At 35.0% G+C, this 21511-nt stretch overlaps 2 protein-coding genes and 1 pseudogene across 4 annotated transcripts; 2 read left to right on the top strand and 1 right to left on the bottom strand.

Annotated features, from left to right (window-relative positions):
• On the bottom strand, positions 1 to 9296 carry LOC110612004 (protein argonaute 10). 3 transcript variants are annotated; one of them, XM_021752616.2, is made up of 22 exons: positions 8891 to 9296; positions 7097 to 7778; positions 6446 to 6654; positions 6025 to 6174; positions 5788 to 5921; positions 5570 to 5679; positions 5382 to 5488; positions 5121 to 5259; positions 4902 to 5018; positions 4209 to 4316; positions 4041 to 4112; positions 3610 to 3732; positions 3345 to 3504; positions 3057 to 3178; positions 2685 to 2822; positions 2455 to 2597; positions 2290 to 2352; positions 1966 to 2029; positions 1746 to 1881; positions 1555 to 1628; positions 940 to 1066; positions 1 to 502 (listed from the first exon to the last, which is right to left on the bottom strand). In XM_021752616.2, exons 2-22 carry the CDS (start codon positions 7580 to 7582, stop codon positions 312 to 314), a joined length of 2973 nt encoding a protein of 990 aa, XP_021608308.1. In that variant the 5' UTR covers positions 7583 to 7778; positions 8891 to 9296; the 3' UTR covers positions 1 to 311. The 3 variants fall into 3 exon arrangements, with proteins under 3 accessions (XP_021608308.1, XP_021608309.1, XP_021608311.1); XM_021752617.2 differs by having other exon boundaries at positions 8563 to 8897; XM_021752619.2 differs by lacking the exon at positions 8891 to 9296 and adding an exon at positions 8469 to 8869.
• A 5414-nt stretch (positions 9297 to 14710) lies between these two features.
• LOC110610973 (pentatricopeptide repeat-containing protein At5g43790) lies at positions 14711 to 16888 on the top strand. Its single transcript, XM_021751056.2, has one exon. It carries the CDS (start codon positions 14819 to 14821, stop codon positions 16616 to 16618), a length of 1800 nt encoding a protein of 599 aa, XP_021606748.1. The 5' UTR covers positions 14711 to 14818; the 3' UTR covers positions 16619 to 16888.
• Positions 16889 to 17591: 703 nt separating this feature from the next.
• Positions 17592 to 20928, top strand: LOC110611059 (annotated as a pseudogene).
• Positions 20929 to 21511: the final 583 nt, after the last annotated feature.

Here is a 21511-nt window from a genome sequence, read left to right as displayed (position 1 = left end):
TGAGGCAAAATTTCCTGCATATATAGATTGATCATAAATAAACATTTCTTTACAAGACCCAATTTGACATTCTTCCAAGATGTATAAACGGTTTACTCAGGAGGACTACAAATATCACCTATGATTTGGGTGTTTCTCCTACTTTTTTTATCTGATTTCTAGGAACCAGGACTAAAGCTTTGCACTTCTGATCAATGATCTAATGGAAGATCTGCAATCATGGATGTTTCATGTTACATGTACAAGGGAAATTTTTCTACCACTGTTATCTCCCTGCTTGCAGCTCTACCACCAACCTCCCTCCATGGTCTTTAACAGTAAAACATTACTCTCTTCACATTTTCCTTCAAGGCAGGCAATGGCCGGACTCCTGTTTCTCCTGCTCTTGCTCCCTTGGTGCCATATCCTGAGCCCCCACCGCTGGAGCCATTTTCCTGCATTTCTGGCTCCGTGTAAAATCGGGCACGAAAAGCAGCTAAATGTGCGTAATATGCAGGAGGAACTGCATGGAAACCACCAGTTAGTCCCTTGAGTCAACAATTGTATATATTCACCAATATTCCTTTACAGAAAAAGAAAATAAAAATTGAAAAAAATGATCATGATTCTTGTGTACTTGGATTAGTCACTCTGTTGGTGATGACTAATTAATCTCTAAAAGTTGCATAAGTTATTAGTTTTTTTGATAGATCAAACAAGCAATTTGCATGTATTATGAACCCATGATCTTAACAGAAGGTAGCTTTACCCCCAAATTTTCATTTGTTTGTTGCCCTTTTCATCCTCTAATAGAGAAGACTTCGTTAAAACTCAGAGTTTAATAAAGTTTCCACTGCATTTGTGCTATTTCAATAAGCTAAGACTCGGATGATATAAAATGGAAATGTCAGTCTCTGTTACATGTGTATTTGAGATACTTTGCAGAACAATAACACCTACCAACAGAAACAGAGCGAGTGCATCTTGCATATGTGTAACATAAATTGTTCGTCAATGACTGGATTCCGTCAGCAGTGAAGTTGTTCTCATCCCACAGAACATGGTAGTGAGCAGGCCGACTTGTCCCCTGTCACGTCAAAAAGAAAATAAATTTATCTCAATTGGTAAGCAGCATGACCCCAATTAGTTTGGGATTAAGGCTTGTCGTTGGAAACAGCACAATGTCAAGATTTTATATACAATTGTAAATGCAGTAGCAAGTAACAAATGCAAGCTTCATTCTGATTAATTCCTTAGCTAAGACCTAATAACATATGTCAGCAACATGTAGAAGCAATCAACCAAGCATTATAAAGAGTTACAGGCTCAATCAATCTTCAGTTCTACACGCATCCCTACTACCAGAAGACATCATACATACTACTGTCAGATTAAATTATGTTGGAGTTGGACAAAGACTGTTTGTTCTGTCATTGCTACGATTTCAGACCACCAGGCTAAGCTAATTTTTTTACATTACCTTCATTGTCTTTAAATTGATACTTGTCATAAGTCAAAATAGTAATCACAATATCAAGTTGTTAATACATCATACAGAGAGAGAGAGAGCTCTACCTGAATACCTGCATGACTGCAGAGATAAAAATCAAACTCTGTTGGATGGCAGATTTTCGAATCAACCACAGTGCCTGAAAAATAAACATGTCATCAAATACATAATCAGAAAAGAAAATTTATTTGAAATAGGAAAAAAAAATATTTCCCCTTTGTCCACAAATATAACAACAAGAAACTATAAACTTTACCGGGTAATATGTTTCCACTCTTATCTATGCTACTTCTATCCCTGTGGTTGTTAGCAAATAATCGAGTATGGTGTCGTTTTTGTACAACTATGAAAGTCACAGGTGGTTGATAGTTTGGTTCTAGAGAAGCACAAGCCTGCGAGAAACATTATTCATTATTCTAATTCTAATTGTTTCAAGTAATTTACAGGGGAATACTAAACATAAAACTCCATCTCACCTTCCGGATTGCATCCAATTCATAAAGCAAAACTTGATAAAATTGCCCTTCACTAACACCATCCCTGCCCAAATTAAATGGCATGAGCATCACCATAAGGACTGAAGTACAGAATGCCTCAAGATGCATGCATTTCATATGTGCACATGGAGATAAAACACAATTTTCATGCACAATTGCATGTGTGCAAACAGTTTATGTGCAGCTAAAATGTTTAAATAGAGCAGCAATAGATCATTGACTACTGAGACCACAACAAAGTTATATTCTTATGCAAGTGCTGCATCAGAGTGGAGATTTTCTGAGTGTGCCAGGAGGATTGACCTGTAAAATATAATCCTTAGTGGCTTTTGTCCTGTTGCCTTCCGAAAGGAAACTAGAAGATCTCTGCACAGAAGAAAATATTTTATTGATCAAATTCTGACTAGAAAAAATTATAGAAGAAAAAAAAAGGAGTTGACAAATCTAGAGACATTGAATTTCCTCTACCTGATCATGCCACCACTAACAGTTCCACGAACTGGATCTTGCCATGTTTTGTACAAGTCTTGTATGAGTTCTTGTCTGTGAGCTTGAGCACAAACCAATCCAGCATATTTTGTCACTTCAGGCCAGTCCTGAGAAGCTACCACCTACAGTAGGAATAACATCTATAAGCAACAAGAACTCCACTTATTGGGAGAGAGTTTTATAAATGTCAAGTAGGCGAGAAAGTGTACAGCTGCAATGGAGGGGCTTGAGTCCTCCCCATTCTCTGGGTGAGTTACATCTGCTCCAAATATAATAGTTGGTATGTCACTAACCAATGGTATTCTGCAGCTAATGGCATCTAAAAGGACAGTGTTTCTACCACCCATCTGCAGCAAGGATGTGGGAAAAATTCAGAACGTGTTCATTCTAATTATTAAGAATTGGCAGTGGAAGCAAAAAGGAAAAACAAATAAAGGTGATTCAGAAAAAATTTTCATTCTAACAACTTCTGTGAAGCCCTTTGTGGAAGTACATATCACCTACCAAATAAAAATCACTTACACTCCACTTGTTGAAACATTCTGAAAGAATATTATTGCATATCAAGAGAGTAATCTAACCTTAACATTAATCTTCAGTGATACATTAGCCAAATACTGCTTGCTGATTTTGAAAACATGTTTAGTAAGACAGCATTGTGATATTAAACCAAGATCAGTTTCACATATCCGCTTAAGATCCCCTGAAAAGGAAGAATCGTATTAATGGTTCTAGACTTCATATCTTCCATTTCTTTTCTTCATTAAAGAAAATCAAACAGAAACTAAAATTAAATTTTAAAAAGAAGCACATATATCAACATTGTGAAATATGGCCACCTATTCATGAGCATATATGATATGACATACCATATAGGGATCCATTATTGTCAGGTAGAATAGCTAATAAAAGCTCCAATTCTTTTCCTTTGGTTTTGTTCATGGAAGCATGATAAACATGCTTCAAAGCTTTTTCTACTTGATCAGGCCTGGCATTATAGATTGGAATAACAGGCTCTGGATTGAATTCCTATATAACATGAACATTGGCAATCAAATTAAATGATAGGAAAGGGAAGAAATAAGAACAGTTTGATAATGGATGTAATATATTTGTCGCTTATGGAAATGTTACCATGCCAGATACTTGGCACATCTGAGCAAGCTCATTGCAAAACCCCCGAGCAACACTTTCTTGAACACTTCTTGAAAAGTTGATACATGACCATCGGCTCACAGTCATTCCATTAATCATTTTCTACACATACAAAAAGTGTTAAACAGAAATGAAACTGAGAAAGTCTCTGATTTATCAGCACCATCATATTATGAGCCATATGAGAAATTCTAGAATTATGAATTCTACAATGAAGTCAGAAAACTTCCTAAGGCATGCAATGGTTAGTTACTGCCAACAGTAAAAACAATTAAAAACAAGGTTGTTTCTAATTGCTAAATATATAGATGCAACAGTAAAGAAATTTAACTGAAGTCAAGTTATTATACAACATCTGGAGTCTCCTGGCAAACTAGAGAGGTCGGAATTTTTATGTACAATTACAATACCTTATTCATCATGTTCCATTGGCCAACTTGTGGCAAGCAGTCCTTTTCCTTTCCAGTTTCATGATATTTCAGCTGCAGATAGAGTATGAGAGGATGGAAAATGAATATCGCTAATTACCTTTCTGCAAATTAATATAGAGACCATGAAAAGAAGAGATGAAGCATTACCCAGGGAGCAGGGAGAATTCGAGCCTCAACAGAAGCTAGCTTTTCACTGATTTTGATCCCAAACTCCTTTGCAAAAGGATCATGATCATAAGCATTATGCTGAACTGTCTGCTTGTGTCTCAACATGCACAGAGGATACAACGCCATGAATTAAATAACTAATTAGCATGCTGCTAGCACAGTTACTAAGGAAAGGGGGAAAAAATTAACGAGGCATGTTGCTGTTGTACAAGGCCATGAATTAAAGAACCAATTAGCATGCTGCTGTTTCCTTTCCTTTAAAAAAAAAAACAACTGGAATTATATATTAAGCAGATCAAAAGATAAAACACCTAATAAGAATGATGGAGGACATACACCCAACTCATTCGAATCTAACACAGAAATAGCAGCTCTTGCTAAAACATGAGAATATTGATTCGCAGATCTATTGACAAACTTAAGAGATACAAGACTTAACTCAGAAATAAGAGTTTTAACATCATAATTCCTTTATCTATCTTCCTAGCAGGCCAGGCAGTGATAGCTCCAAGGTTGTTGCTTTTTCATCATTAGCCAGTTGCCATATGAACCTTAACTATGCAAAAGTGGAAAGGTTTTCCCCTTGCATTATCATACTAGGTCCCTATATCTATCTTGAGAAGTTTGCACAAATTTACCACTTTGAGAGAATTTATCAAAAACCACAAGTACCTGCAAAATGTCATTTTCTCGATCCCTTGGCCTTTGGCATGTAACTTTCAACAGGGCAGTAATTTGTCTCTCATTCAACCTTTTCGTATATCGTTGGCCCTCCACAATTTTGCAAGCCTAACAGAGCAAGTCAGATTCCATACAGGGATTATCTAAAGAAAGTGGAAAATGAAAACTGAACTAAAATAACAAGCAGAAACCAACAAAAAAAAGTGACACCTCCATAGGTAGATAGTTCGCCTTCTTCTGGTTTCCTACTTGAAGGCAAGGTAGATGCGTATGTTGAATGGTGAATCCATACATCTCTTGGAAATATTCAACTACTGACTTCATAGTTGAGTTATCATCAACAGGAAATCTAAACAAGAAACCGTTTACAATCAGAACATCAGAAGAATTTCAACTTTCTTTCTTCCTTATCAAGACGAGAATCTACTAAATCCACTGGTCAGATGTAACTAAGAGAGAACAAAAACTTACACAAGTTCTCTTGTAGGTTGAGATGTCAATCCTGAGACACGATACTTTCTCCGTATATTCCCTCTATGAGTTACTTCAACTTTTACTCCTCTGAGGGCCTTCTTAATCTGTCATTCATTGTCATTGAGGTCCCAAGTTATATTAAACACCATGAAGATGATACATATAATGACCATATATTAAAGTACCTTGATTCTATCGGAATCACATAATGGCCTTGATAATACATCCTTGCCCAGAAGCTGTGCAACAAACTCAATTACTGGGAGAGGCTCAATGAATGCAGCTGAAGCCATATCTATATTACAAAAATAGCAGAAGAAGGTGAAAAGAAAAAAAAAGTGAGATCAATTACGGGTAGTGTATAAATTCTCCCTAATGTTCTAATTTCTAGTCATTCGTTTACCAATATTCAAGGATAGGCCCATTTGTGTAGGCCTTATACTCTGGTAAAACCCACACCAGGACTCCAAGCCATCACCAAGTCGTTGTGGTGCTCTAATATCCGGTGAAAAGAAGGATCTTCCAATGGGGCAGTACCTTCAGAGAAAGTAGTGTTAAAAGTTTTGAAATGCAAGACACTTTGTACACCCAGAAACTATTACAGTTCCAACGCGATCATAGACTATGTCAGAAATCATACCTCTTTGTTGAGAGCTCCCTCAGCACAATGTCAAGAATTTGTAAAGCCTCCTGTGGAGCATCAGCACGTTTACCAGCTAAAAATTGACCCAAGTGATGCATATTGGCCCTTGCTACAAACTTGATCACCACTTTGTACTCTCTTTCCCTCCTAAAACATTGTATATAGGTCCGTTACAGTTATTTTATACACAGATAAACCAAAGCAAAAGTTAGCTTGCATTATATATGCAATAATCTTTTTCATCAGATTTTATATTTTCATTATAATGATCATCAATTTTCTAAATTTTTGTAGAACAAAAAACTTAAATTTAGTCAGTATTAGTGAAATATAATGTGGACGGCACAAGAGTTAACCATTCAAATTTCAAAATGAGAAGAACCAAAGCGGATGTATAAAATTAGAAAAAAAAAATTACTTGGGACCATTTATTCCATCTTCTTCATCAACAAGTTTAATCACGAACTCCTTCCAAGCAAAGGGAAGTTCACCAGCAGTATACAGACTCTTTCTGCCATCGTAAGCAGGAAGTCTCCTTCCCAAGTCAGATTCTTTGTAAAGCCTCACCAGCTCCGCCATGATAGCTCTGTTTTTAGCTCTTGATGCCACTTCAGGAGTTATGGTAACCTGCAGGAATCGAAGTAAAAGATGACAAAAAGGGCACACACACAGTAAGAACGACATTAAATCGTCAAATTTAAGAACCGTTAATGCTACTAGAAGGAAAAGTATATGAGATAAAACAGAATCCTATTCAATTCCTTCTGCAATGTACAGCAAAATAAGACCAATGGCATGAACATGTCTATTGTCAGATTAAGGGCCACAGATTTGCAAAGCACATTATTTTCTTCAAATGAAGTTAAGAAAACCCAACATTAATTCTCTGCATCAGCATAATAACAGCCATGTTTAATGCTAGAAACTATCAGTACGAGTTATTCTTACAACGTCAGATGAAGGGCCCCGACTGTTACACAGAAAATCGAAAACCAGAAAGATAACCTTCCAGTACTTTTACAGCAATGTTTAATGTAAAAACTGAACCGCATCAAAGACAGTAACTCACATCATAGTGGTTCAAGTCCTTGTCTGGTAACTCTGCAAAGAAGTGGTTGGCCTTAACAATACACTTTGTCCCCAGCTGACCATAACCAGGCCTAGGAGCAAAACTCAAAGACTTGCTAGAAGTAGGGAACCCCAAACCCATCTCCATTTCACAAATATTTCCAGCATTTCTAACGGACCCATTTGGAGCTCTTGCCAAGGGATTACCTGCTGGATTCACGGGCTTATGCGCCACAGTACATGGCCTTGAACTGGGTCTCATACAGACATCTCCTTGATCAGACTTTCTACCACCTCTGTTTCTTCTTCTTCCCCTGTTTTTTGTTGGGGGTGAGGTCTGGCTCTTGCTGTGGGTTTCCTGAGATGGCGGTCCCTTGCCATTTTGAGGGGTTTTATGGTGTTTTTGAGGTTGGTTCATTGTGTTCTGCAAGTGGGTTTTTATCACCAAGTGCTGCTCTGAGCTCTCTTTCATTTGCCTTATAGGCATTGCTGATTTTTTTCTTTATTTCTTTTTTCCTCTCTACTTTTGCTCTTTGCTCGCTGAACCTTACACGCAAATCACAAACGCTGGTGTTCAAAACAGTAAAGGTTCACCAAATGGCAGAAATATACTTTCTTTCTCTTCTATCCTTTCCACATTCGCCTCGCAGTAGCAGATTTGAGATTTTAGACCATTTTCTTCGCTGAAAAAAAAAAAAAGGCATGTCAGCCAAGTGACCAAAAATTGTACAGAACTGTAAAGAAATAGGAATAATAATGATGATGTTAGAGCATCATGGTTGTTGACACCAAGTAAAAGGGTATGAGATATTGCCTAGGCCTTTGTTTCACAATACAAGCATTACTATTCCTTTGAAAATTTTGAAACCCAATGTTGACCTCTGTTTCAGCAAGTAAACCCACAAAACCAAATTATAAAAGAAACGTTGAATAGAGAAGGAGAAACATAAATACAAGTAATGTAAAAACGGTGAAGGCGAGTTTTAATATTGTAATTTTAATAATTTTTATCCTTGAATCTATGCTCTAATTCTAAAAGAACCAAGAAAGAAGGAAATGAAAACTCCCCAAACGAGACAATCAGCACTGCAACTCGAGAAAGCTCCACAACTCCACCCAAAACCCAAAATCTTCCTTTAGATTGCTCTATTAGCAAACAACTGACCATGAATCATAGAGACAAAATGAATAAACCAAAAAAACAAAATCGAGTAGAAACCCAAGAAATAGAAATAACCAGTTGACGGAACCATATTCTTAAAATTTGTCCCTACCAAAACTGAAAAATCTGCAAAGGGAAAAATCACAATGAAGATGAATACAACCAAGAAGATAAAAACACAGGAAGTGCATTAAAAAATTAAAAACTATACCGTTTGCTCTAGAGGGTTTTGAAACCACAAGACTACATATAGAAGAAAACAAAAGGCAACAAGAAGAACGTATATGCAAAGAGAAGGAATAAACCTTGAAAAGAGAAGTAAAATCACTATCCCAAGGATACCCAAAAATTTATTGCCTGGATAGAAATGACCCAACAATAAATACCAAGTCCACAACTCGCAACACTCAACCAACTCCTAACTCACTCAGTAAACCATAAAATGGAGAAAATCCAAGAGCTTGCAAGAAAGAGAAGCACACTCAACACACTGAGGTGAGGTTTTAGAGATGAGGTGGCAAAGAACGTTATTGGAGATAAGGTTGGTATTTTTTTTTTTTAAAACAGGAAAAAAATAATTCAAGAATTCAGTTTTTACAGAGGCTACATAAAAGGAAAAAAAGAAAAGAGAACCTAGAACAGAGAGAGGTGATGATGAAGATGAATCTTTATACACGCATGCAAGTGCTTTTGGTGTTTTCTTTATCACGTGTAAAGGCTTGTGAGGCCCCTCCTCCTTCCTCCTTCCCCTCCTCTGCTTTTATAAATTAGCTCTCTCTTTCTCTGTCTGGTTCTTGACTGATCGCGCAGCCTACAGAGATATATATATACAGTGATGGAGAGGAAGCTAGTTCTTACTATAGTCCAAAACAGCTCTCTCAGTGTCATAAAACCCACTGAAGAAGGATAATTAAACTTGGGGTCCTGTCTATTGCAGACTTCTCCATATGTTACATTTCTCTCTCTCTCTTGCTTTATTCCCCTTTACATTTTTTTATTTTTGTTGGTCTCAGTCTAGTCCCCATGTTCGACCGAAAAAAAAAAAATAAAAAGTTTCCATGGAATACTGCTAGTTTTGCTCTTTCTCCCATGGATCCTTTTTATGTTAATGTATCCCTCCACCACCACCAGCAGCAGGCAGCAGCTGCTTAGCTGGGGCAAGTTCTTTAACGGTCCATTCAAAGGTTGCTTTAGAACTGTGGGTCCACTTTTTTGTGGACCCCATTTGGCTTTTTGTATTTATGATCTGATGATGGATCCAGTGGGGTCGTGCTTCACTTCATGGCCCCAACATTACCATGCACACTTTTTCTAATCAATCTAATTTGCTTTTCTATATTTGGCCCCCAAAAAAAAAGCTTTTGTGTAAGTTGTAATACCAGCAATTTTTTAATTAATATAATTAGAAGGACAAGGAGATGAGTCATGATCAGAACTATTGAAACTAGGAGGAAGGAAAATAAAAGAGCATGATAATAAGAGGGGGTGTGAGAGAGGAGCGAGGGCAAGGAAGAAGGGGGCAAATTAGGCAATGAAAGGAATAGTGTGGTATGCATGATGAGATCCTAGACTTGGGAGGGGAAATTTGGTCCCACTTATGATAACATTCTCGGTGGAAAGTCAATCTCAAGTTTATTGAAATTTCTTTTGGTGGTCTTGACTGATATCATTGCTTTTTCGACCATGCACATTCAAAAAATCATGCATTCCAATCAAATTACCATCAATTGACTAAGATAATTTAATTTAATCTAAAATGATTTCATCACTTGAGCAAGCAAAAAAAAGTAGGCATGAGAGTAAAAAAGCTTAGTAAGGAGGAAAGGACCACTTGATCAAAGGATTGTATTTTGAAATCTATGGACTGAACAAAGAGAAATGACTATGATCACACCAAGATTTTGTAATGAGTGGCATAATACAGCAACATAAATGAGACTGTATCTTTTTGTTGGACGGTTCTGAATTACGAGAACACATAATTCCACAACTCCATAAATGCACCAAATCATTACTCCCACGAGGGGCTGTTAGTGACCACTTCCCCCCTCACTTGCGATTTAAGGGGCCGGGGTTCGAAATCATAATTGAAGCTGAATTAATTTAATTTAATTTAATTTAATATTAAAACTAGTTTTAAATTATCAGTTTATTTAATTTAATATTAAAACGCTTTCAATCTAATTATCTCTAGATTGAACTGTAATAGGTCAGGTGGGCACCCCAAGGATATGGATTATGGACCTGATTTGTTTTGACATGCAGGTGGATTTTTGGATAACTCCTAATTGCATCAAAAGTATAGAGACGTAGATACATAGATTAGGGACAAGAAAGTTTTGGTTTTGCACTTGGGGATTTGTTTTTGTCCCCATTTACTAAATAGTGAAAGGCCGTTTTCACTGTGTTCTAGTACTATAGTGGACAAATTTTAGGCATATTTGAGAGTTGAGCGAGTCGAGATATATAGCACAAAACAGAAGCTCATGGGGTGGGATTTCCCATGTTCATGTCTTCACTCTTCCCCCTTCAGAGGAAGAGTCTATAGACTCTGCCTTGTGGGTGGAGTGGACCCATAACAAATACAATTTAAATTATTTTTTTTTCCTTTATTATTATAATCATCTTGGAGTCCGCCACTGCACGCGTGGCCGTCTTCTTTCCTTCCATTTTTCTATTCTATAATTTCTTCGGCGGACAACTTTAAAATTCGTAAAATTTACTTATATTACATATATTAATATTATCAAAGGTAATAAAATAGAAATTATGTGATTTTTTTTATAATTATTGAAACAATCATATACTAGTTTTTCAAATATGTAGCAATAATATAGATACATGCATGCACATTCCATACATTGACATAACAAGAAAGATGCTATCAAGATTATGGATTTGTAGTTTTGTTTAGATTTGACGGTTTGCTATTCTCAAAATTAACTTTGTGTTGCCAAACATTTATTCCCCATCAGCATTTATATATGATTGGCATTGCATGAGTTTTGACATCATGTAATCTAATGTTTCCCACAAATTTGGAAACCATCTCTTTCAAATTACACCAAACTTGCACTAAAACAAACAGTCCTTGCAACACAGAATGTTGTTCAATATAAACAACCTTCCAATGATTCAATCCAAAAAAATTCTCTAATTATTGAGATTCTGATGATGTATTAATTTCATGCCAAAAATTAAAAATAATATTTATATAGTTAAAATAATAATTAGTATGCAAATCTCAATATAAAAATTTATCTTAAAAATTAATAAACTTATTTTTATTGGACGCTTCTAAATTATAGTAATATAGTGAAAGCTGCTGCTGAAGCAGACAAGCAGCTGCCGTGTTTAAGGAAGAGAAGAGAACCATTACCAAAATCTATAAAGTGGGTTAAAGCCTAAAGGGGCGGGTGATAAAAGTTGGATGGTAAAGAATGATTAAATATATATATACATATTAATATTTTTATTAAAAATTTTAAATTAGCATAAAGCTGCTGATGGTAATTAAAGAAAACTTGGCAATGTCAGTCGTTCCAAACATTTGAAAATTCTGGTTGCTTTTCCCAGCTTTATAAGGTAATGGATGGCTTTTGAATGTTATAATCTCAGGTAATTTATTATATAATTAAAATTTTTATTTTTTAATAAAATAAACTTTTTATTAAATTTACTGTTAATTGAAAAAATAATCAAGAGATATTACATCAATACATTATAATGACAGTAAAAGACACAGTAGATTTTAATAATACTGTGATGAATAATTGGTGTCTGGTAGTTGCAAGGATTGAATTAGATATGACATAGTAAATCCTCTTTGTCTTGCCTTTGGCATGTAATGGAATAGGATGAAATTGTCCTAACAGTGACTTCTTATCTTGTACGAACAATCATTCTGTTTCCTTCACAAAAATATATTAACAATCTTGATTGGGTCTTCAAACAAGCTTCACTTTTTATTATTTAAATGAATTTTAATCAACATTTATTAAAATAAAAAAATTAACCATTAATGATTTTCTTATACTATATAGAAATTAAATAATAAATATTTAATGGTTAAAATCAACAAAAAAAATTAATTAATTGATCTTTTAAAATTTTATGAATATTTTAATATATTTTTTAAAGTTAATAAATTTCTGTATAATATAGAAATTAAATAATAAAATTTATTTTTCTTAAAGAAAAAAGAAAGAAAAAGTTTACTAAGAAGGGAACAAATTACAATAATGCTATGAATAAAAAAGATGGAAGCACAAATCTGTGAAAGATGAATGCTTTTACAGGGCAGCTGCTTCTTTCTTTTGAAAATTATTGAACAGAAGAAGCAACTTATAAATGGAAGTGCAATCAGGCTTCTGTCTGTGTCGCCTTTCTATAAAAAAAAGAACAATAAAACGGACCAAGCTTTGAGTATTTGTTTGTCGTTTTGCCATTATAATGTTCATCCCTGATTTTTTCACCTTTTCTATTCAACGAGTACTATTTTGATTTAGTCAAACTACTACTAGATTAAAATTTAAAAAGAGTATATTATAAAAAATTATTTTTTATAACGTTGAATTAACTATCGCTAAAACAACTATCTATTACTAAAATAGCTACCATCTGATTCAATAGTTAGTATTGCCAATCAATACCTTAATATTTAAAAATTTCATTCTTAAAAAAAAAAAAAAAATTCAATACGCTCTTGTCTTGTATTCTTAAATTATAAAATGAAAACATTTTTTTTGTTTGTTGTCTGATTGGAGACCATAAATAATCCAGAAGCCCATGGGCAAATAAACGAGTTGCGGTTGGGCCCATGCAATCGACCACATCCCTTCTCCAATCTGTAGAAGGTGTGATTCTGAAATTAATTTAACCAATAAAAAATAACACTTCATAGTTTTTATCATAAAAATGATTTTATTTTTCTTTTTTGTAGATTTTCATTTTTTAAATAATAATTTATTTATTATTTGTCTAATATACGTTAAAGAATACAATTTGTTAATTTTAAGGATATTTTAATAATTAAATAATATAAATTTGTTACATATATTTAACTTAAATAAAGCGATATTAATATATATTCTATAATTTGAGGATTGAAGTCAATTTCTTATGAATCCGGGAGAAAATAAAAGTTTAAGGTTGTTCGTTTTTTTTTATCAAGCTATAAAATTTTATTGCATTAAAAATTTCATGAAGCAGGCATTATATATATAGACCAACCGAAATTTATGAAAAATATATTATTCAGCTCAAAATGGAAAACTATTCATAATTTAAGTCTAACTCACAATATTAAATGTATCTAAGAATCGATAAAATTTTTTTTAAAAATAATTCACCACTCTGACAATTCAATCTACAACAATTTAACGACATTAATCAACAATAAAAAAAAAGAGCTATTGTCAATATGCTAATTAATTGAGAGCAAAATATTGATATCCAAATAAAAAAATTTTTAAAATCAATACTAAGCAAGTATAATATATAAATAAAAATAAGTCTGTAGAATATAAACTCCACCCACCAAATTTAGGTCAATAACTTTAGTACTAGATATTGAAAATAAGAGATGAAGGAAATGATACTATGGCATTTCTAGTTTATTGTAGCCATGGAGCAAATCTTGATGGGGCATTCTGCACTCCAACACTGAATTCTCCACAATTTCTCACGGACTTCAATCACAATCAAATAAAAAAAACCCAAAAAACACCCATACAAATCAGAACATAGCACCATCACAAAATCTCCAGTAAACTAAATATAAGAAAAACATTCTAATAAACTTCTCAAAATAAAACAAACTAAATAAAAATACAACAAAAACGTTGCTATAACCACCAAGAAGGGCCAGCCCCGATGCTGAAAGGCAGAGGCAACCCATCATGCAAAATTGAACTATCCCCCTAATTTTTTTCCTCCCTTTTATTCTGAAAAAAATCTACTGTACCAGTGCAGATTTGACTATTCAAAATCTTTAGTTAAATGAGAAGGAAATCACGCCATTCCATTTCACTTTTTAAGGTATAATTATATATTTTTTTAAATTCATTCATTTTATTAGTTATAATATAAATTGATGAATGAATTTAAATATTTTTAAAATAAAAATTATTATTTAATTTATATAATTTAAAAAATTTTTAGTTTAAAAAATATTTTAAAAATTATATTAATTAATTTATCTATTTATTTTACCGATTAAATACCATCATTAATTAAAATGATTAATTAATTTATATTTTTATAAAATTAATAGATTAATTACTTAATTTTTTATAAAATAAATAATAAAATATAAAATTAATAAAAAATTATTAGTAATTTTTTTAATAATTTTAAAATATTTTAATGTATTTTTTAAAATTAAAAGATTAATTAACGATTCTCTCGTACTGCCATGATAAAATAGTAAATTAAACTAATAGAGGAGGCCGAACTGAAATCGAATCAAAGCTACCGGTTTCTTTTTCGGTTTTATATTCCCGCCCCTGCCGTCTGCCTCTACTTGCATATGCATAATCGAATTGAAGATCCTTCCTGTCCATGAAATCTCCAAACTCAGTTTTCACTTGCCCAACCCTGCAACTTTTTCAAAAATGCAAAACCCTAAACACCCTCAAGCAAATCCATGCTCAAATGGTAGCAAGTGGGCTTATCCTCCACAGCTACCCTCTCAGTAGGCTTCTCCTCTTCTCCTCTACTCTGGACATCACCTATACTCTTTCTGTTTTTAACCAAATACCAAACCCTTCAATATTCCTCTTCAACACTCTCATTTCCTCCATCGTCAATCAAAAACACCATACCCACGTTGCTTTCTCTCTCTATCTCCGTATCCTGTCTCACAAGTCTGTTAAACCCAATAATTACACCTACCCATCTCTGTTCAAGGCTTGTGGGTTACACCCGTGGGTCCATCATGGCTTAGCCCTCCATACCCATGTGTTGAAATTTCTCGAACCCACATATGATCACTTTGTTCAGGCGTCGTTGCTGAATTACTATGCGAATTATGGCAAGTTAGGTGTGGCTAGATATTTGTTTGATCAAATTAGCAAACCTGATTTAGCTACTTGGAATTCTATTCTAGCTGCTTACGCAAGTAATACTAATAATACCTCTTCTTATAATGGCAACGTTGGTAGTGAAGATGTTACTAGTTTGTCAGCAGAGACGTTATATTTGTTCAATGAGATGCTAAATTCTTTAGTTACGCCTAATGAAGTTACCCTTGTAGCTCTAATTAGTGCTTGTGCTAACTTGGGTGCACTTGGTCAAGGTGCATGGGCACATGCATATATACTGAAGAATAATCTTAGGTTGAATCGCTATGTGTGTACGGCTTTAATCGCAATGTATTCGAAATGTGGATGTATAGAATTAGCATATCAATTGTTTGATCAATTGTCTCAAAGGGATATATTGTGTTACAATTCGATGATTGGGGGTTTAGCAATACATGGTTATGGGCACAGAGCACTAGACCTTTATGAGAAAATGAAACTTGAGGATCTGGCCCCTGATAATGTAACATTTGTTGTCACAATGTGTGCTTGCTCGCATGTTGGCTTAGTAGAGGAAGGCTGCAAGATCTTTGATTCTATAGAAGAGGTTTATGGTATTGAACCTACACTTCAGCATTATGGATGTGTAATTGATCTTCTAAGTCGAGCTGGGCGACTGAGAGAAGCCGAAGAAAAGATGAGGAACATGCCAATGAAACCAAATTCAGTAGTATGGAGATCTTTACTTGGAGGAGCAAGAGTTCATGGGAATTTGGAGATAGGAGAGGTTGCCCTTAAGAACCTAATGGAACTAGAACCAGAAACTAGTGGCAACTATGTGCTTTTGTCTAATATGTATGCAGGGAATAATAAATGGGCAGATGTGAAGAAAGTTAGGAAATTGATGAAAGATCAAGGGATCGTTAAAATGCCGGGAAGCAGTTTAGTTGAGATGGGTGGTGCCATGCATGAGTTCATCACAGGAGACAAAACACACCCACTTTCAGAAGAGATTTATTTGAAGCTAGAAGAGATTAATAGAAGGTTACAAGAATATGGTCATAAGCCAAGAATCAAAGAAGTGTTATTTGACATAGAGGAGGAAGAGAAAGAAGGTGCTTTGTCATACCATAGTGAAAGGCTCGCGATTGCATTTGCTCTTATAGTAGCTGATTCTAGTGCACCTATTCGAATAATAAAGAACCTTCGCATCTGTGGTGATTGTCATGCAAGTACTAAGCTTATATCAATGGTATATTGGAGAGAGATAATAGTAAGAGATAGAACTAGGTTTCATCATTTCAATGGTGGTACTTGTTCTTGTTTGGATTATTGGTAAGGCATGATTAATTATCTTGCATATTTGAAATTGCTTGCCTGTGCTTTATTGGTAAGGTTATAGACAGAAAAGTTATAATTAATGAAATCAAATTCAGGACAGCTACTCTAACCAGCTGAAGGCAGGTAATTTCGTTACAATTGCTCGTCTTTCTTTCTTTAATTCTTTACTCTGGCGTCCTTGGAAGTCTTGTACATTATTGTGTTGTCCATACTCCATAGGTAAACTTTCGTTTTCTAGCAAATATCATTTCAGATTTTGTTTAGGTTACATAATATTCATGTGAATCTTTTTGCAATTTCTTGATGTTGACATTGTTTCAAGCTGTGCCCATTTATATAAACACACACAGAGCTTTCAAGCAATAGGGATAAAAGTTTGGTTTATTCAGTCCAGCTTTCAACAAATTAATGGATATTGGCGTTACTTAAAGTGCAAAAGGAGATGTTAAAGTAGATCCATTAAGCGAGGGAGATATGCTACAACCAATAGTCACACTTATTAGCGATACTAATAAAAGCTTATGTGTAATGATCTGATTCACTGTAGATCAAGACATCTTTAAAGGTCTTTTTATGAGAAAAACAGATAGGATCCACTTCAATATCTTTCAGATTCATAGTGAATGGACAAAACGTCATTTCTTATCGCATTTTTCTATTTAAATGGAAATTGCTTGGGTGTATCTGTGAATTCAAATAAGGAAGATTCTGATAGCTAATTGCCTAAATCCACAAATTATACATTTTAAATACCTTCCTTTTTTAATCCGTCTCTTCAAAATTAATTGAATTTGGGAGTACAATTTTACCATATCTTCTCAAATTAATTTCTTAACCCCTATTCCTCTATTGGTTGGTCCACTATTAATTGTTATATTAACGGATCAGATATTTAATATTAATTATTATCTCTAATATTCTGTTAATTTAAATTTAAATTAATCAAATAAAAAAATTTTGAATTAAAAAAAATTATGAAAAACAATTGTCGCACTAAATAAAATGATAAATTCATAGAAAAAATTACAATAATTATTTTATAAAAAAACATTAATAATATGTGTTAATTTTTATCTATTTGTCCAGATTCATCCTCCCAAATCACCAATTACACCACGACACCAACCGGTTCCTATTTTTTTTACCAACTAGCACTTGCAGCAGATCACTTATTTGTCGCTGTTTAATATTCATTTGATGAAGTTATTTTTCCATTATTAAAACGCTTACTCCAAACTTGAAACCAAAAACAGGGGAGCCTTCCTATCTTCCATCAATGGCGTCCACGACCAACCTCTTTACCAAAACCCCTTTTCCTCCCATTCCGCCTTCCTCTCAAACTTCCATTCATTTCCAAACTTCAGTCGAAAAGGGTGGTCCGACTTCGAGCTGCCTTGATTGAACCGGACGGTGGCAAACTTGTTGAGCTCTTCGTTGATAAGTCCCTTAGGGATCTTAAAGGAGAAGAAGCTATTTCATTGCCTAAGATTAAGTTGACGAAAATTGATTTACAATGGGTTCATGTGTTGAGCGAAGGGTGGGCCAGTCCACTTCACGGATTCATGAGGGAATCCGAGTTCCTTCAAGCTCTTCATTTTAACTCTCTTCGTCTGGAAGACGGGTCGGTTGTTAACATGTCGGTGCCAATTGTGCTCGCTATCGACTATTTGCAGAAGCAGAGGATCGGCGAGTCCAAAAGGATCGCGCTTGTTGACTCTGAGGATACTACAGTTGCGGTTTTGAGCGAGTAAGTTGACATCATTCGGTCCTGTGATTTTTTTTTTGAGGGGTGCAGTATAATTTTTGGGTAAACTTTTGTTTAATTCGCTTATTGGAGCTGTGCTGTGCGAATGGAAAGGGAATGGATGCTAAGTTTAAAGTCGCGTTAGAAGGTTTAGACTTTTATGGTGGCTGTTATATTCAATAATGCATTTACTGCTAGGTGAAGAGGGAGGTTGAAATTGGAATTTTCTAGCTTATGTTTCTTCTTGGTCCAATGCTTTATGCAAAAGCCAATTGAATTCTGTTGCAATGTTATTTCTGTTTCTTGAAAACAATAAATATTATGATAATGATATCGAATATGGGCAACAAAGTGGGGATTTATGTCATTTTTGTATGCAACCTTGTAATCAAAGTACCAATATATATTTTTTAAAATTATTTGTTAACTGTTGTTCTTAGATAATTGATTCACTTCACCATCCTGCAATTTATAGAGTGCTTTAATTTTTGTTTGTGATTCATGATCTAACCTGTGACAGTGTCACCTTTGAGTATTTTGCAAATGGGTCTGGTTCCTTGATAATTTCTGATGTTTGAATGGCGAAAAGGGATATTGCTGTCTCTTGTGTGCTGCCAGTGTCACTCTTTACTGTTGTTATCTCTTTGACGTGTCTGCAGTCTTTGGACATATTACCAACATTCCTTTTTGAAAGATATCCAGTCTTCTTACTTAATGGTATTTGGAAGAATTGGTGAATAGCAAACTGTGGTCCTGGGAGGCTGGGACCACTTTGTGCTTATGTGCATCTGATACTTGCTGTTCTATTTTAGGCATCGATTTTGGTATTTGTTCTTGAGCTGTAGATAGGATGTTGATGCCTGTTCAAAAAGCTCCTTCAGAACAGCAATTTGACATTTTTACTTGTAGCCATTATCATTTGTCCCTAGCAAAGAGTTTTTAATTTGATAGTTATTAGAATTTGAGGGCATGTGGTATGGAAGTTTTATTTATGATCTATTGACATAGCATGTTACGTCATAGATTATGCCAAGTCATTTTGTGCTGCTCAGTGGCATCAAATTTCTAATATTCAGTTTTATTTGTTTGTTTATTTGTTTCTTTTAGTATCGAGATCTACAAGCATCCCAAGGAAGAACGGATTGCAAGAACATAGGGAACTACTGCTCGTGGTCTACCTTATGCTGAAGAAGCTATAACCAAGTCTGGGAGGAATTCACTAAGCGCAATGCAGGTGCTGTCTTTGCTTTTCAGCTCAGAAACCCCGTGCACAATGGCCATGCTTTACTATAGGTGGCTTCTTGAGATGGGTTATAAGAACCCTATCCTTTTGCTTCATCCATTGGGAGGTTACACAAAGGCAGATGATGTTCCACTTAATTGGAGGATGAAGCAACATGAGAAGGTCGGTATGTCCAATCCTTTATTATTATTAATTTTTTAACTGCACCTTTATAAGACCTGTTTTTCTGTTCAGACTTGTTTCCAGCAACCTGTGCCTTGGACCAGTACTGACTTGTTAACGGTGATATATTTCCAGGTGCTTGAACTTGATCCAGGGACGACTGTGGTCTCCATATTCCCCTCCCTGATGCACTATGCTGGTCCTACTGAGGTTCAGTGGCATGCAAAAGCTCGGATTAGTGCAGGAGCTAACTTTTACATTGTGCGTAGAGATCCAGCTGGAATGAGTCATCCTTTTGAAAAAAGAGATCTATATGACCCAGACCACAGGAAAAAGGTTTTGAGTATGGCTCCTGGATTCGAGCGTCTAAACATCCTTCCTTTCAAGGTACATTTTGACTGTTATAAATTCATGAATACTTTTTGTCAATCTCTTCCTGAATAGAGGAGAAAATCCCAGTGATTACTGAATTGGATTTAATTGCAGGTTGTTGCATATGATAATACTCAAGGAAAAATGGCATTCTTTGATCCCACAACCACAAGGTCACAAGACTTCCCGATCATATCTGGCACCATGGTACGCAGCTAACTAAAACTTTTATGTAACCGTCCAAAATTAGGGGGAGAAAATCTAACAATAAACTACACATAAGAGATTGATAAGAAACACAATAGTTTCATTATTTCATTTATATTTACATTTGTTTCTGCTGGCATTTTATAGATGCGAACACTTGCGAAAAACAAACAGAACCCTCCTGATGGATATGGATTTATGTGCCCTGGTGGCTGGAAAGTGCTGGTTGAATACTATGACAGTTTGGCTCCGTCGGACAATGGCAAAGTCCCAGAACCTGTTCCAGCTTAGATGTGCTGCTGTATCACAATTTTATCCATAAAAACTTAATTATCTCCATTGTGGTCACTTTGTAATTATTCTGTATCCAGCTCTTCAATGAATATTCTGCGATTAGGTTTGCACATTGTGGGCGTCCTAGTGTGTGGATCGCTCTGTATCTAGTATTGTGCTGTACTTCTTTGAAGGAAATAGATTTTGGGTGTTTTTTTTTCAAAAAAACTTTTGAGTTATTTAATTTTTCAGAAACCTTATGCTTAAGACAATAACTCGAAAAAGTAAAATCATTTTAGTGGGAAATTTTTTTTTTGTTTGTTTGGACCGGCGATATGCACAAAGGAGACTTAGAAAGCAATACTGAAGGAAGTTGCATGGTGTCACGGTTTCAGATTTTAGCAATCCCATGAAACCGTGCGGCACTTGACTTGAACACCTTCAAGCCAAGTCAGCCTTAGAAATCACCCGATACCCTGTGAATATGAGTACCCTGATTAGTCTAAGTTATATAAGCAGACGACTAAGCCAATAGGCAACATTCCATCAGAAGCCTCACAGTAGGCACAAAAGATAAGAACTGAACATGAGAGTCTATGAAAAGGCTACTTATTTTATTCCAAGGGCAAAATAGTAATTATACATTATCATTGACGTAACCGTTACGATAATTTTCACCTCCCTTGTAGACAGGGGGACGGTTTACAAGGAGTGGAGGCACCACTTGGGATCTCCGTAGGCCTACGGTAGCCAACTGGTCACTCCCCCTAAAGAGCTTTAAGAACAACTTGGCTTGTGGCAGGAGACATCAACATGTCTCATATGACACCCCCTAAAATAAATACATGGAAAGGAATTACAACAAATTGTCGCAGCCCTTATCTTCCTAC

Source organism: Manihot esculenta, chromosome 3, assembly GCF_001659605.2.
Source record: "Manihot esculenta cultivar AM560-2 chromosome 3, M.esculenta_v8, whole genome shotgun sequence".
NCBI classification, from domain to species: Eukaryota; Viridiplantae; Streptophyta; class Magnoliopsida; order Malpighiales; family Euphorbiaceae; genus Manihot; species Manihot esculenta.
Note: the sequence above shows the minus strand (reverse complement) of the source record. Positions and strands in the feature narration are given on the sequence as shown.

Excerpts from the sequence above, each read along its gene's own strand:
- LOC110610973 (XM_021751056.2), top strand. The coding sequence starts at position 14,819 with ATGAAATCTCCAAACTCAGTTTTCACTTGCCCAACCCTGCAACTTTTT.
- LOC110612004 (XM_021752616.2), bottom strand. The coding sequence starts at position 7,582 with ATGCCTATAAGGCAAATGAAAGAGAGCTCAGAGCAGCACTTGGTGATA. Across the intron at positions 5,260-5,381 it reads CAACCTACAAGAGAACTTGT|ATTTCCTGTTGATGATAACT; the intron begins GTAAGTTTTTGT and ends TTTCTTGTTTAG. Across the intron at positions 1,067-1,554 it reads GCAGTCATGCAGGTATTCAG|GGGACAAGTCGGCCTGCTCA; the intron begins GTAGAGCTCTCT and ends TTGACGTGACAG.